Here is a 15,924-nt window from a genome sequence, read left to right on the forward strand (position 1 = left end):
ACAGGGAATCTTTGGGGACATGAGTGGTGATTCACCAGAGCTCATGGCTCTCCCTGAAGCATGCGGGATGCACTTGGGAGAAGAAATTTCCTCTTTGGGGCACTTTTGTGTGTCTTCATGAAAAAAGACATCTTTTAGCTCAAGTAGGGAGGTTCGATGGAGACTGGAGGAGGGGGCTGGCCTGTCCCAGCCGCTCTGCATCCTGTTGGGATGATTCCACATGGATTGTTTGCTCCCTGTTTGCTGAGATGCTGGGGCGAGTACTGTGAGGGCAGCAGGCACCATGAGCAGGGCAGCCAGCTGGGCTGGTTTAACATGGGAGCAGCCTGAGCTCCCCAGGCTGGGGAGAGAATCCGGCCAGAGAAGTGCTGCTGAGTGACCTGTCCCTGTCTAAGAGGGGGGGAAACCCAGTGCCCACACTCAGCACATACTGGATTTAGCCCTTCAGGTTAGATTAGAGCGATTACCCCAGCCCTGCTTCTTTGGAAGCAGCCACCAGCCTCATGCAGGAGCCTCAGCTGCTCTAGGTAGGCATGCCCGGTGGGCTGTCAATACCTGGCGGGGTGGGGATGCCCAATATAGAGACCATGCCTAGAGGGGCACCGATACCTGGTGCGGTCGCTGTGTGTGGTGCGTTGGGGATGCTTGGTGAGGACCTGTTCCAGGTGGGGCAGCGCTGCCTGGACACTGATGCCCAGTGGGGGATGATGGCTGGTGGGGGGGAGGTTATTCCCGTGCGGGAGGTGATGCCCATTGGGACACTGATGCCCAGTGGGACGGCGATGCCCAGTGGGCGGCTGTGCCAGAGGGGCGGTGGTCCCGCCGGAGCTGAGCGGAGCGGGGCGGGGCGGGGCGGGGCGGGGCAGGGGTCTGTCGATGCAGGGCGGTCGCTCCACCCGCTCCCCAGCGCTCCTCCTGTGCCCCGGCGGAGAGGAGATTGGGAGCCTCCGCGCTGGGGGCGGGCTCGGGTCCGGTTTAATCTCCGGCTCCGCCGGGATTACGGTCGCAGGATAGTCTCTAATCCGCGGCACCGGCCACCGGGGGCTGCTTGCCCCAGCCCGCAGCAGAGGCACCGCGGAGAGGGGGCAGGTAGGTCTCTCCGGTCTCCCCTGCTGCTCGCACCCCGAGGTTCGCTGCCTTGTCCTCTGTGAAGCTCCGTGGTTGGAGGCTGCCGGGCGCTCGGACCCCTCACCTTCCCTAATTCTCCTCCGCACCCCACTCAGTCCTTCCGACCCATCTCCTTTCGTCGGCCCCGCTTTACCCCACAGCCCGGCTGTCTCTCCTGCTCCGTTTCCTCCTCCGTTTCCTCCTTCTGCTGCCGGCGCCGGGCAGCACCGGAGAGGCTCCGGGGCCCGGCAGCTCTGGCAGGTGGCAGCGCCCCGGAGCTGTTTCCTTTGCTGTACTTCTGCCACTTCCCTCCCCAGCGGCTGGTACCTTCCCACGGGTGGGTGACAGATCCCGCGAGTGCAGGGGGAGGCAGAGCCCTGCCGTGCCGCCTGGTACCCCAGCGCCCTGACACTGCCCCTGCCCGGACCGCGGTGTTGGGGGCTTTGGCGTGCATAATTCCGCTGATACTGTAGTGACAGTAACCCCCAAACTCCTTTTACTTTCCCTTTTTTCTGCTTTAATTTTTAATCGCCAGTGGGAATGACATATGTTTCTGAAGGCTGGAAGCGGCTGTGGCCAGGATCGGGTGTCAGGGTGTCGGGGTGCCGGAGCAGGGGGCACGGGCAGGGAGAGTGATGCCGGCCGTCATGGGCATTCTGGGGCTGCCTTGGACCTGCATGCGGTGATTCCGTCGGCTGTGGTATTTATAGAACCTGGCTGCCTGGGACAGCAGCGTGGAAAGCCAGGCAGCACATTGCGTTCCTGTCGGCCACGCGTGTCCTATGCCAGCCAGCATGGTGGCCCTCTCTGCTGTGTCAGCTGTGAACGTCCCACTGGAGAGAAATCTTCCCCAAGGGAAGCTGAACCACAGCAGGTGATTGCTGGACTTGGGGTCCCCAAGCTGGCTGGCTCTGCGGTGGCACGGTGAGACAGGGGACCTGGCAAGTCCCCAACAGGTGGGATGGCAGGGAAGCAGAGCCTTGGCTGGCTGCAGAGGGCATGGCTGTGTTGAGCCGATGCGGAGGAGACAGGGAATTTTCCACTGGTGTTTGGACCAGGCCCAAGCTGTTAGGTGTTAGACCTGCCTGGTCCCTGTGGCTTCATGGGGGTACCCCAGAGAAAGTTGTCTGTGCCTCTCAACACTGCCCTGTCTCCCAGAACAGAGTGCTGGTGTGCCTTGTTTCTGGTGGCCAGGGATGCTAAGGGGCAGTGGGACACCCCATCCCCCCCGGGGGTGGCATGGAGGTGCTGGCACTGCAGGGGACCCTGGCTGAGGGGCAAAGGGCCCCACAGCACCCGGCCGTGCTGCAGCTGTAATCACATGCCGGGGCCGCGGCCACGGCAAACAAACAAGCACGGCAGAGCCTATTTTCCTTGGCGCATGGGGATGCGGGAAGGAGCGGGATCCCACGGGCTCCTTTGGAAGTGCAACCCTTGAGAAAACAGAGGCGGGTCGGGGACAGGACGGACCCCCCGTGTCCCCGGCTCTCCTCGCCGCGTGGGTCTCAGCCGCTGCGTGCCTCCCCAGGCGCTGACGCAGGTCTGGGACTGGCTGGGTCCCCCATGCCAGCGGGGCACAGCCAGCCCAGTCCTGCATTCCCCGTGGAGCAAATGTCAGGCTGGTCCAATGGTGAGAGTGGCATGGCTGGGTGCAGCAGTGGTGCCATGGGGCTTGGGCAAATCATGGCTCCTGATTGGTACAGGGGGCTGTGCTGGGGGTGCGGGAGGCACGCGGGGCTGTGGCTGAGGCCAGTCCCTCCTCCTGGTGTCCCTGGCACTGCCAGCAGCAATTGGCAGCTTGGAGTTTTTGCTGTTGATGCCTCCGTGTCATCCTACTAAGGCCAGGTGTGTTTTGGGGAGTGTGAACTGCTGGAAAGTGTCTTGCTTCCAAGGCAAAACACAACTCCAGAGGTGTGGTAGAAAACCTGACGTGATCTTTCCCAGGCACTACCTGCCCACCAGTCTCTGCAGTGCCACAACCTGTGCCACCGTCTTCCCTGGGTGGCCCTGCGTTCCTGGCGGGCAGTGTTTGAAGTTTAAAGCAGAACCCATCATACAGCCTAGCACTGCCTGAGATGCTTTGTGCTCAAGCTGGTGTCACCCAGCCTCCCCAAGAACCACACTGGGTGCCATCGGCCTTGTGATGTGCCCACCCTGTCCCCATCCCCATGCTGCCAGCTTCCTCTGCCACCTGACCTTGTACCACATGGACTCAAGCTGGCAGGTGACAGCAACAGCCTGGGCTGTCCCAGTGCTGAACATGACTCCCCTTGCCTGGCCTCCGCTTCCCCATTGCTCTTCGCGGCTTGCCTCAGTACTTGCGCTTGGATGTTGGAGGATGTGGCAGGATGGTGATGGCTGATACCTGCAGCGTGGCCCCATCCTGGGGTGTGTGCCTGGCAGGTGATGCCGTGGCTGAGCTGCACCATGGCTCTGGCACTGGAAAACCCTCTCCATGGCCCCACCATAGTGTTTGGGTCCACCACCCCCTTCCCTGAACCGTCTTTCCCCTCCCTAGTGTAGCCCAGACCCTGGCACGTCCATTGCTGCAGGTCAGTGGCCATGGGCCAACTCAGCCGTTGGCATGTTCTGCATGAAGGCACATTCCCAGGCCCAGGCAAAGCTGTCCCCCAGGACATGGGTGCCACTTGTGCTCTTAGAGGTAAGACCCTGGATGGACACCGCTGCCCACACGGTCCGGCAGAGATGGCCAGAAGTGCCCAGGCAGGTGTTGGTGCTGCCAGAGCCCTGCTAGCCAAGACAGCAGCTCCCAGAGCCACTTGTTCCTACTTGCCACTGCCAATCCTGCCCTGGCTGGAGCACCAGGGGAATCGCCTGACCTGAGGCTGAGCCATGGTGGGGTATTTGGGGCTGAAAGGGGTGAGGTGAGCCCAGGAGCAGTGCTTACTCTACCCAGCTTGTGCTGGGGGCATGAGTGGGGCTGGCTGGCATGACCATCGGGTGGGGCTGTCATCTCCTGAGGATCTCTGGTGGAGCCATCTCAAGAGAATCTCCAGCAGATCTCTTTAGGGAAGGTCTAGAGCAGGGCTACCCAGACGTTTCTCCAGCCAGGCACCAGGCAGGTGTCCAGCTGTCCTTTCCCACAGCTGCTGGAGTTCCCATGCCCATGGCCAGACACCTCCAAAGGTGAGGTGAATCCCCTGAATGGCTGGATTTGCCCCTTTGGGTCCTCACTTCCTCTGGGGGAGGTGGCACCCTGACACTACCTTTGCTTAGCTGGGAGGTGGAGGGTGGAGCACCATGGGTTAAAACCAGGTTTGAGGTGCTAATTTTGGGAAGGCAGGTTGGGGGGAAAGCTATGGCTGTGTGTGCTTCAGGGGAAGGGCAGACCTCGCTCCCAGGGCAGCCATGGAGGGGGGTTCTCTGTGGAGGGCAAGGAGAGGGGGGTGTTTTCTGCTGTGTGCCCTGCTGGGGTCAATTTCCCTGGGGAGGGATTGCCCAGGGACCACCCAGGTTTGGGCTGTTGCCCAGCTGTGCCCACACACCTCTGTGCCCACAGAAGTGCCAGGGGCTGACCAGGGACCCCAGGTTGGGGTCACCCTGGGCCCAGCAGCAGTGCTGGGGGTAACCCCACGGCTGGGGCTGAAGGCAGTGGGGGGACACAACTGGCACCCCTGCCCACTTGCCCAAGCTGCCCATCTCTCTGGCAGGGCTCGGTCATCAGCACAGCCTCAGGGAATATGAGACCTGTCTGCCCAGCTCTGCTGAAACCCGAAGAGCCACCTGGGCAGGCGGGCAGGGGCGGGGGGGCTGCCGTCCCCCTGGCACACACCGGCAGCAGCGGGATACCTGGCTGGCAGCACGCAGGCCGGCAGCTGCGGCAGGCTTGGCGCTAAAGCCGGATTACCACCCGGAATAGTCCCATGGCCCCAGCTGGGCCGGATTATCGAGGATTCATCTGCAAGGGAGAGGAGATGGGCAGGGAGTCTCTGCCCTCTGGGGGTCCCCGGCCTGGGGGAGCACTCACCTTCTGCCAAGGAGACCCCGTGCCTTTGCTCCCCACGGGTGAGAGCAGTGGGTGCTCACAGATGGGTGCTGTGGGCTGTGGGGACACGGTGGGTCACGGCCCCCTGGGCTGGCACTGCCTGGCACAGGCACGGCTGGCAGACACTGGTGGCTGTCCCCATGTGTGCCGTACTCCCACCGGCACCGCGTGCGCTGGTGGGGACTGTGCCGGGCCAGGGCTTGACTGCGGGAACTGGCACAGGGCAGGAGCCTGGCTTGCCCAGGGTGGTTCACATCCTCCTGGCCACGTTGCCACGTGCAATGAACCTCCCATCCAACATATCTGCTGGCACTGCCGACAGAGCTCCCCTGCCCAGCCCCCCGCTCCTGCCTGTGCTGCGCTCCCAGCTGGGATTTTCCACCTTTTAAATAAAGTCTGTGTGGAAGTGGGATGAGAGGCAGAGAGAGGGATGCAGTCCCTTCCAGGACTGAACCCTCACCACAGTACCTTGGTCCCCGAGGAAGGCTGGCAGGGGGCCGGGGTGAGTCCAGGTCTGCCTGTCTGCCGGGGTAGGGCAGGGATCTGGGAGCCCTGCCGCCCCACACACGTGTCCCCATCCCAGCGAGGGCAGGCAGGCGTCTGTGCTGGCCGGGATGCAGTGTGCGAGACCAAACGTGGCCTCCCCTGAAGCGCAGACGTGGCCGGCGGGATGGGACGTGCCGTCCCACACATCCGGCTCTGTGTTCCATCTGCACGGCTGCGGGACAGCACCAGGGCCCGGTTCAGGCTGCCTGGCCACACCGTAGTGTTGGTGGGGTGTCACGAAGCTCTGGGACAGCCAGAACAGCCTGGGAGAGGTGGGAGGTCTGGCTGCAGGAGGGCTGTTGCTGTCCTTGTGTCCCAGAGCCTGGCAGGCAGCGGAGAGGCACATGCCGGGAAATCGATGCAGCTTGCTCAGCACCCCCGGGAACGCGGCCCTGGGTGCCACAGCGGGGGGGTTCTGTGCCCACGCACGTGGCCAGGCCCATGCCGTCAGGCTGGGCGAGTGGGCACTGGGGCTGGCGATCAGACGATGCCAGGCAGCGCATGGGCTACCCAACATGGCAGTGAAGATGGCAGCATCCCGTCTGCATGGTGGCACTGGAGATCCCTGAGGAGATGCTCTTTGCCCAGAGCAGAGGGTTCCCAGCTAAGGTGGGCACTCAGGGAGACGGTGAACCCACCAGCCCCAGCCTGGAGGGGAATCAAGCCACCCTTCCAGGGCCACCCGTCACTCTGTATTTGTTGTTCTGCCTTATCGCAAGGCAAACAGCAGCAGGCAGGGCTCACACTGCCTGATCGAAGCGTCTCGTGCTCCCTCCTCTTTCATCTCCCCCCTTGCCCTGGCCACTGCCACCAGCAGACCCTGGCAGAGGGGCAAAGGCCAGGGCCAACTGGGGAAGTGGCAGTGAGTGGTGCTGGGCCTGTGCCAGGGCTGTGCCAAGGCTGTGCCAGGGCTGCCCGGCAGGAGGAAGCGTCTGGGTGGCAGCATGAAACCCGGTGCATGCTGAATGAGTTCGGCTGTGCCGCTTGCTATTCCGAGAGACGCTTGGGGGAAGAAGTTGGTATTTCCTGAGCTGCCCAGAGAGGTGTAATTATAACCTGGGAGAAGAAAGGGGCTGCAGACGAGAGTGCCCAGCCTTCCTGGCGCCCGTGGGGGAGCGGGCAGGGGAGTGGGCAGCTCCTGCCTGCCACCAGTGGGATGCGGTGAAGCCCTGCCCGCAGGCAGCCCAGTGGCACTGGGGGGCTTAGGGAGGTGATGGAACATCACGGATCTGGTACCCCCCCTCAATCCCATACTGGGCGAGTGGTGGGTTCAGCGATGCCTGCCTGTGGTGGTGGGAAGGCGCAGAGTTAACGGTGGCTTTTGGACGTGCTGGCAGCCTTGTTCATGCCTGGACCCATCCCAAGCGGAGGCCTAGTGGAGGGGATAAATCATCACCCAGAGCCCGCCCTGCGCTTCCCTCTTGTCCCCCACATGGCTGAGCCTTCTCATTCTGGTCCCTGCTGGCCTGTGTCCTGCCTCAGTTTCCCCACCCGGCTGGGTGCTGCAGGCAGGGGGGCCCAAATGTGTGTTCACCACCCTGGGCCAGCCTTCGGGGCTCGGCCCCCCTGACAGTGCCAGCAGCCAGTGTGTGGCCTGGAATGACCCTGCCAGGTCGTCTTTGCGGCCTGGATGGGCAGGGACAAGCAGGGCAGCAGCTCAGGAGACCGGAGGTGCTGGCACCCACACCCTGCCGTGTCATCCTTCCCTTGCGTGCAAGGAGGACTGCTGGACCTGACCGTGCTGTGGAAAGGCTCCTCTGATCTCTGGGGCCACCAATCCCTTGGGAGCATAAAGATGGGCATGTCCCCTGCTCACCCCATGGCGGCCCCAGGGGTGGGGGGGCAGCAGCGTCCTCCGGGGCTGGGGACGGCATTGCATCCCGGCCCGCCCTAACCTCCAGCCGGGTGGCACCGGCCCTTGGCTGGACCTAGCCCCACTGTGGAGCCCCCTGGCCAGCCGGACAGGACCCCAGCCCCCTGGGGCAGTGGGGGGTGGCGGGACCCTGCCCCGGCTGCCAGCCTGCCCCAGAAAGCCACCCTGTGCCGTTTCCCAGCGGGGCGGGGAGGGCCGGGGCTCGCACAGAGGCGGCTTTGTGCGGCGTGCCAAGGCGTCCCGCGCTCGGCAGCCCGGCCGCCTTCCCCTGCCAAGGAGCTGTCTCCCGGCCCCGCGCTCTTTCCTGCTCCGTTTGTCCAGCCCTGACGTGCCCCCGAGCCCCCCGCCTTGGCACCCCGGCGGCGGCGGGATGTGGGTGAGCCCTTCGCGCCGGGCAGCACCACGGGCTTTACATAAGAGTGGCTGGGGGGTCCCTGAGCTCCCCACCCCGTCCTCAGCCGCCCTCCCAAACACCCCCACTCGCCTGCTGGCACCCGTCTCCAGGAGGGGAAAGTGAGTCATGGAGCCGAGAGCTGCGGGCAGGGGAGTGGAGGTGGGCAGGGGCGTGGAGGTGGGCAGGCGGTGTGGAGGGGTCTCTGGGGCTGGGCAGTGCTGTGCTGTGAGCAAGGGAATGGGGTAGGCTGTGGGATGCCTGGCTGGGTGAGGAGTCAATCCCACGTTAGTACTCCAATACTCTGGTGGGGTATTGGAGCTGGGGCTGAGTTCCGTGGGACACCGTGTGCTGAGCGGGCAGAAGGGAGAAGAACAGCCATGGTGATGCCGGCTCGGGGACCCTCTCATCCCCGGGTGCCTGTCCCTGCAGTGCCACCAGCGCTGGTGCTGAGCCCAACTCCAGTGTCCCTGGTGGAGGCAGGACTTGTAAGACTTCAGGCCAGCCCCTCCCATGCTCCTGCCCAGAGCTGGACCTCTGTTGCCTCCCTCTTGCAGAGCCTGAGTAGAGCCCATAGCAAGCCCAGCTGTCTCCCAATCATGGATACGACGGACGTGCCCCTCCAGGCCGAGATGGTGGAGCTGGTGCCCAATGGGAAACACACGACTGCACTCACTGCCTCCACTGTCCCCTCGCTGGCAGGTGACAGGTAGGGGCCCCAGGGATTTGGGGGGGTCCTCTGAGCTGCTCCCTGCCCTTGAGATACCAGTGTTGATGGTCCCTGTCTCTGCTTTGCCTTCACTCCCCTTCCTCCACGGACAGATTTGAGGAGAACCAGACTGGCGTGGCGGAGATGGAGGAGTTCCTGCCCCACGGTGCCGAGAAGAAGCAGACACACTTCACTGATGTAAGTAGCAGCATGGGCACGGTGGTGGGGGTGGAATGAGGCAAGCTCCCAGTGTGACTGGTGCATCCCCTCCCCGTTGTGTCCTGTGAACAGTTCGAAGGGAAGACGTCTTTTGGGATGTCCGTCTTCAATCTGAGCAATGCCATCATGGGCAGCGGCATTCTGGGGCTGGCCTATGCCATGGCCAACACTGGCATCATCCTCTTCCTGTGAGTGCCATGGGGACACGGTGAGGGTCCGGGTGTGGGGGGCTCCTCCAAGGGGATTGGTGGGTGCAGGCAAGAAAGAAGTCTCTGACTTAGAGTGATGCAGGGACCAGTGTCCTGCTGGCTGAGCAATGCCCATTGCTGGCATAAGCCTGCCTGCTCTGCTGAGTGCTGTGCCCCACTAGGGGGGATGAGGAGGAGGGTGAAGGTTTGCCTTCCTTACTACAAAGTCAGATTTCCAAAAGTGGCTTGAAGGACATGAGTGATGGCTCCTCTTGGGTGCGGAGACATGGACAGAGTCCCCACATGCTGCAGCCCAACTGCCCCATGAGCACCCAGCTGGTGCTGAGGCAAGGGCCTGGTGTCCTACAGGACAGGTGCCCACAGGCAGAGCATGGCTGCATGGGGTTTACCCCACAGCCATGTCTGAGCCCTGTGCTGTGACCCGCTGGTAACTGTGCTCTCCTCCTGCAGCTTCCTCCTCACAGCGGTGGCCCTGCTCTCCAGCTACTCCATCCACCTGCTGCTCAAGTCCTCGGGCATTGTGGGTGAGTGCCAAATCCTCAGCAGGGCCGTGCCAGGGGGTCCCATCCCGACTCTCACCCACCATTGCTCCCCGTCCCACAGGCATTCGCGCCTACGAGCAGCTGGGCTACCGAGCCTTCGGCACGCCGGGGAAGCTGGCTGCGGCCATCGCCATCACGCTGCAGAACATCGGAGGTGAGCATGGCACTGGGGGAACCCGTCGGGGCTGGGGACAGGGGATGGGACCAGAGAACACCAGTGCAGCACGACCTCATTCTGCCCTGCAGCCATGTCCAGTTACCTGTACATCGTCAAATCTGAGGTGCCTCTGGTCATCCAGACCTTCCTGAACCTGGAGGAGAAGACCACGTGAGTGCCTCCTGCCCACGCTGCCTGCGTGCCTTCCCCGGGCAGGCGCCGGGGCTCTGGCTCCAGCTGTGCAGCCTGTGGCAGGGATTTACTATCATTAAGCCACTACTATTTTTGATAACTGTCAGTGCTGAATAAGCCCCTGGGTGAGATTAAACCGAGCTGAACTTCCAATCCCTGCTCCTCACATCCCCTTGGGATCAGGCTTTCCTCCTTGAGCAGAACCTGGGGCTGTGGGGTGGGGGACTGGTTGGGTATAGGTCCCCCTACCTCATGCCCACATCCCCACTAGCAGCTCTAGCCCTTGGGGGTGCACCACTGTGGGGGTAGGCAGAACCCTAGCTCAAGGGCCTCCAGGGATGCTGGCCTCAGGGGTCCCCAAGGATGCCATCTCAGGGGTCCCCAGGGGTGTTGGCAGAGCAGGAATGCCAGCCTCAGGAGACACCAGTGCCCCTGGGATTTGCCAGCCTAAGGGTCCCTAGGAATGGCAGACAGCCCCCCCAGTGGCTGCCTCTGCCCCCTGTGCCCCAGCAGAGCGGGGTGGTGAGCAGGCCTTCTGCTTCCAGGGACTGGTACCTGAATGGGAACTACCTGGTGATCCTGGTTTCTGTCACCATTATCCTGCCCCTGGCCCTCATGAAGCAGCTGGGTAAGTCAGGGAGATGCCACCCGTGGCACAGGGGTCTGGCACCCTGGGTCTCCCGCAGGGTGATGGTGCCAGCCTGGATGTGCTGGGCAAGAAGGGGACACTTAGCCAGTGCGAGGGTCCCACCCGCACCCACCGGCCACTCTCCTCCCTTCCCAGGCTACCTTGGCTACGCCAGCGGCTTCTCCCTCAGCTGTATGGTCTTCTTCCTCATCTCGGTGAGCACCCGCTGGCACGTGCTGGTGCCTTGGGGTGCCAAGCATCCCTCCTGCCGGGGTGTGAGGCTGGGCTGGTTGCTGTGGGGACAGCAGAGGCAGCAGGGACAGCGGGCGCTCGGGGCTGCAGAGACGCCGTGGCAGGGCTGTCAAGCTGCTGGGTTATTTTCGGCTGAAGGAACCGAATGTTGTGGAAAGAGAGAGGGGGAAGGTGCTGGGGGGGCAACAGCACATGTGGCCCCTCCACGTGCTGCTGTCTTGCTCTGTCCCACTGCCCACCCCCACAGGGACAGACTGGGGAGGGCAGCATCGCCACAGGGCAGCACTGGCAAAGGGTGTCCCATAGAGGGGTCCTGGCAGGGTCACTCTCCTGCTGGGCATGGTGCTGGTTTGGGCAGCGTGTGCTGGGAGTTGGGGGCACCAAGAGCTGACTGTCCCCATGTCCCCCCCACCCCAGGTCATCTACAAGAAGTTCCAGATCCCCTGCCCACTTCCAGAACCGGAGGGGAACCTCACGGGCATCCTCAACAACTCCACTGTCAGCACTAGTGACTACGAGAATGGCTACACAGTTCTCCAGGCCCCCGAGCAGGACACCTGCACACCCAGCTTTTTCACCCTGAACTCGCAGGTAAGGACCTGGGATGCACCCCTGAGGCTCTGGGTGAGCCCCCAGCCCATGCAGCCCATGCAGACAGGTGGTCCTGGTGCTGGCAGCAGCTGCCACTTGGCCCCCAGCAGTCAGTTGTCCTCCTCTCGCACAGACAGCGTACACCATCCCCATCATGGCCTTCGCCTTCGTCTGCCACCCCGAGGTCCTGCCCATCTACACCGAGCTGAAGGAGTGAGTCCTGGGTGGGGGCACCCATGGGGAGGGGTGGGCTTTGTCTGGTGCCCACCCAAAGGCAGTGCCATCCGTGTGTGGGACCTGCGCCAGGGCATCATGGGGAGGTGGGTGATATCACCCTGGGTGGGTGGTGGCTGATAGGACCTGGGATGGGTGATACCAGTCTCAGGAGGTGGGTGATACAACCTGGGGTGGGTGCTATCACCCCTGGGAGGTGAACATTATGGCCCAGGGTAGATGGTGAGTGGTTGGTTGGTGGTAGGTGCTATCACCCCTGGGAGGTGTATGATGCAACTCAGAATGGGTGGTGGGGTGGTATGACCCCGGGGAGGTGGGTGCCATGATCCAGGTGGGGTGGTGTGACCCCTGGGATGTGGGTGCTGTGACCCAGAGAGGGTGGGTGGCTGGAAGGTGGTGGGTGATTCAACACAACACCCTGCCCAGGAAGGGGGACACAGCCCCTCTCCACACAACCCCCACACACCCCAGAGTGCTCTGGCATCACCCCTCCTCACTGGGCGGGTGCTGGGTGTCAGTGGGTGCCACGTGGCTGTGCTGAGCCCACCGTGTCCTGCAGCCCTTCCAAGAAGAAGATGCAGTGCATCTCCAACATCTCCATCATGGTCATGTACCTCATGTACTTCTTGGCTGCCCTCTTTGGCTACCTCACGTTTTACGGTGAGCCCTTGGGGGAGAGGGCTGGGGCTGGCACATCTGTGCCACGGGGTGATGGTGCTGGGGCTCACCCAGGGGCTCCTTGATGGTGTTCACAGGCCGTGTGGAGTCGGAGCTGCTGCACACGTACAACAAGGTGGATCCCTTTGATGTGCTCATCCTGTGTGTGCGTGTGGCTGTGCTGACGGCTGTCACCCTCACCGTCCCCATTGTCCTCTTCCCGGTGAGTGGCCCCACAGAAATGCCAGGTGGCTTCAGCACCAGGCTTTGAGAAGGGAAATTGAGGCAGTGATGAAGACAGGGATTGGGGAACAGGACATGCTGGGGCAGAGGCAGGGGTGTTGGGGACAGGCAGGGCCACAGGGACAAGGCTGTGAAGGGGTGACAGGGACCAGTGGGGCATCAGGGTCAGAGCTTAGGAAGGGAAAGGGGTGATGGTGACCTGCAGGGCCGCAGGGACAGGGCTGGAGTAGGGGTAGGGGTGATGGCAGCCAGCAGGACCAGGTATGGCTCCTGGCTCCATGGATGGAGTGTGATACCCTGTCCCTGTCCCCAGGTGCGCCGGGCCATCCAACAGATGCTGTTCCAAGGTAAAGACTTCAGCTGGATCCGCCACATCGCCATTGCCGTGATCCTGCTGACCTTCATCAACCTCCTGGTCATCTTTGCCCCATCCATTCTCGGCATCTTCGGCTTGATTGGTGGGTGGCAGCACCCTGCCCCTGTCCCCCCTTGGGCATGGGGTGTTGCAGCAGCATGCCAGCCCCTGTCCTGACTGGTGCTCAACTTTGACTGACCCTCCCGTGCCTCAGTTTCCCCTTCTCACTGTGCCAGGACCAGGTGGTTGTGTGGGTCCCCCATCCCATCCCTGTCCTGGCAGGTTGGTTCCCACAGTGCAGTGCTGGCATTTGCTCTTCCCCTGCATGTTTGCCTTGATCCCCCCAGCCAGGCTCCCCCCGTTCAGCACTCAGCTCGGTGCCAGGGGTGTGGGGACAGTGCCAGCACACCGCGTCCCTGGGTTCCTGGAAGGCTTTGCCAGGACTGGGGGGGGCAAGGAGGGGGTGGGGGTGACAGGACCTGTCCTGGCAGTGGGGCTGGCAGGGCTGAGCTGCAGGGTGGGAGGCCCCTGCCCACTCTGTCCCTGTCTGCTCCAGGTGCCACCTCTGCTCCCTGCCTCATCTTCATCTTCCCTGCCATCTTCTACATCCGCATCATGCCCAAGGACAAGGAGCCGCTGCGCTCCGCCCCCAAAATATTGGTAAGCATGGGCAGGGGGTACAAGGATGGGGACAGGGACAGGGTTCTGAGGCTGGCTGGGAACCCTGTTGCCCTGGCCATCCCTGAGCCCCTTCCTTGTCCCCACAGGCTGCCTGCTTCGCCCTCCTCGGGGTGGTCTTCATGATCATGAGCTTGAGCTTCATCATCATCGACTGGGCCACGGGTGGGGGGAAGAGCAGCGGCAGCCACTAGCCACTACTGGGTGCCCACGCCAACCTCCCCCCCACCCACCCGGTGCCCCAGGGAGAGCCAGCCCCAGGCTCAGCCCCCATGCTGCAGCCCCACCAGGATTCCCTGGGGACTTCCGCTGTTGCTGCCCATCACCTGTGGTGATGGTGAGGGGGCATGAGCCATGGCAGGCATGGGGATTTCTCAACCCCTGTCCGGGATGGGGCAGTGAGCCCGGGGCAGGCCCTGTGACCCCGAGCCACTCCAGCGGGCACCCTCCCTGCTCTGCGCCTCAGTTTCCCCATCTGTAAAATGGGGAGAATAATACTGCCCTACCTCACCCAGAGCTGGCTGTCAGGTGGAGCTCTTCTGCACCCCAAGAGCCGCCAGCAGCAGGCACTGCCAGGGGCGCAGGGCACTGCCTGCCATGGGGACTGAGGACTGGGGCACTTTCCTGGCCCCCCCCGATAGCATTGAGAGCCTGATGAACAGTGTCCGTGGGGGCTGGAATCCAGCAGGGCGGTCGGACCTGTGACAGCACCTATGCCCAAGCCATCCACCTCTCCCCTGCCATCCCCCTGTCCCCAAAGAGATGCCACCCACTGCCCTGGCATCACGGGGGCACCCTGGTCCCCTGCGGGCAAGCGTGATCCTGACACTGTGGCTGGTAGTACCCGGCCCGCTGCTCCTGAGCCTGCCAGGGGAACGACACCTGGTGCCTGCGGATGGGACCCTGCTGACCCCTCGGCCATGTTTGGGGACCGGCCTCATCGCTCCAGGGAGGTGGCATGCATGCCATTGGCTTTGTGTCCACTGGCATCCTGCCCACGCTGCGGCTCGGCTGCTGGGGGCCTGGTGCATCTGAGGGGCATGAAGGGGATTTGGGGGAGGCTGGGGGCAGTACTCACTGCGGGCAAGCTCGGGGCTCTGGAGGCACCCCTTGTCTGCATGCCCAGATGCCAGGGTGATGGGCACCTCAGCAACTCAAGCTGTCCCTGCTCGCCTTGCACCCTGGGCCAGCACCCAGACCCCCACAGCCCTCACCCATCCATCCACCCATCCATCTATCCATCCCTGCCGCTGGGACACCCCAAACCATGCCAAAACCCAGAGAGCGGCTCTCCCACCCACTGCCTCCCTTCCCAGTAGGGAGGGCAGCCTGGCAGGGTGGGCAGCACGGGGCTGGGGGGTCTGTCCTGCGGCAAAGTACATAAGAGACGTATTTTTTTATGGGGTGGTGGAGGCTGGGATGCTTTTTATAAATACTGTACATAAGAGTAGATCTTTTTTAACGTGTTGTGTTGCTCTGGGTAGCTCTGTATAATGTACATATCATATGGGGGGGCACCGCCACGGACCCTCGCCATCGCCCCGGGATTGCCGGCTGCAGTGTGGCCCCAGTGTTCCTGTCTCCAGCCTGGCTGCCCCAGGGCCACTTGGACATTATCGGTGGGGGTGATGCTGGTGGTGGCGGGAGGCCAGAGGTGAGAATAAAGATGTGAATGTGCCCAGGTCTCGGGCGTCACTGGGGCAGGCAAGGAGCTAGCACGCAGGCTGGCACCTGACACACAGCATCCTGAGGTGGCACAGACAGACAGACGAGCGGCACATGGGTGCACAGAGGTGCGTGAGGACAGCAGGGACATACGGACTCGGATGTGCAGGGTTAGTGCACACGATGAACAGCAGGACAGACAGCATGGACATACAGCAGGACAGCACAGACACATGGACATGGATGTGCAGGGACCCCCATGGGAGCAGGGCCCCTGTGGGAGTTAGACCCTGGGGAAACAGGACCCCTAGGGAGTGGGATCCCTGGGGAGCAGGACACCTGTGAGAGCAAGATCCCCAGGAACACACGTGGGAGCAAGGCCCTGAGGAGTGGGACATGTGTGAACAGGACTCCAGGGAGTGGGACTCCTGAGGAGTGGGATATGTGGGAGCAGGAACCCCAGTAAGTGGGACTGCCATGGCAGTAGTATCCCTGGAGAGTGGAGCTGCTGTGGGAGCAGGACTCCAGGGAAGCGGCGCTGGGGCATCTTCTGCCTGGTGCCAGGGCCCCAGTGCCCTCAGGGCCAGCCCCCCCAGCCCTCGCCCATGGCAGTGTGGAGTGGGGGTGAGCCCCCCCAGCCCTGGCCCCTCACTCCCCTCTGCTGGCCCCA

The 15,924-nt window shown here is 63.1% G+C and overlaps 1 protein-coding gene across 4 annotated transcripts; it reads left to right on the plus strand.

Annotated features, from left to right (window-relative positions):
- The first annotated feature begins 504 nt into the window (after positions 1 to 504).
- On the plus strand, positions 505 to 15,266 carry SLC38A3 (solute carrier family 38 member 3). Of its 4 annotated transcripts, none has more exons than XM_048315965.1 (16): positions 505 to 527; positions 8,481 to 8,632; positions 8,746 to 8,830; positions 8,924 to 9,039; positions 9,511 to 9,584; positions 9,664 to 9,756; positions 9,849 to 9,930; positions 10,497 to 10,579; positions 10,736 to 10,794; positions 11,249 to 11,422; positions 11,556 to 11,635; positions 12,216 to 12,316; positions 12,412 to 12,536; positions 12,870 to 13,014; positions 13,468 to 13,571; positions 13,679 to 15,266. In XM_048315965.1, the coding sequence occupies exons 2-16, from the start codon at positions 8,523 to 8,525 to the stop codon at positions 13,781 to 13,783; spliced, it is 1,536 nt and encodes a 511-aa protein (XP_048171922.1). In that variant the 5' UTR covers positions 505 to 527; positions 8,481 to 8,522; the 3' UTR covers positions 13,784 to 15,266. The 4 variants fall into 4 exon arrangements, with proteins under 4 accessions (XP_048171922.1, XP_048171918.1, XP_048171919.1 ...); XM_048315961.1 differs by lacking the exon at positions 505 to 527 and adding an exon at positions 924 to 1,089; XM_048315962.1 differs by lacking the exon at positions 505 to 527 and adding an exon at positions 7,956 to 8,045.
- The last annotated feature ends 658 nt before the right edge of the window (positions 15,267 to 15,924 follow it).

The sequence above is a fragment of the Corvus hawaiiensis genome, chromosome 11, assembly GCF_020740725.1.
Source record: "Corvus hawaiiensis isolate bCorHaw1 chromosome 11, bCorHaw1.pri.cur, whole genome shotgun sequence".
Lineage (NCBI taxonomy): Eukaryota > Metazoa > Chordata > Aves > Passeriformes > Corvidae > Corvus > Corvus hawaiiensis.

What these genes read in the sequence shown, in the direction of transcription:
- SLC38A3 (XM_048315960.1), top strand. Translation starts at nt 8,053, where the DNA reads ATGGAGCCGAGAGCTGCGGGCAGGGGAGTGGAG. An exon ending in AGCAGACACACTTCACTGAT is followed by an intron (nt 8,831 to 8,923) that starts GTAAGTAGCAGC and finishes TCCTGTGAACAG; the next exon opens with TTCGAAGGGAAGACGTCTTT. An exon ending in TTTTCACCCTGAACTCGCAG is followed by an intron (nt 11,423 to 11,555) that starts GTAAGGACCTGG and finishes CCTCTCGCACAG; the next exon opens with ACAGCGTACACCATCCCCAT.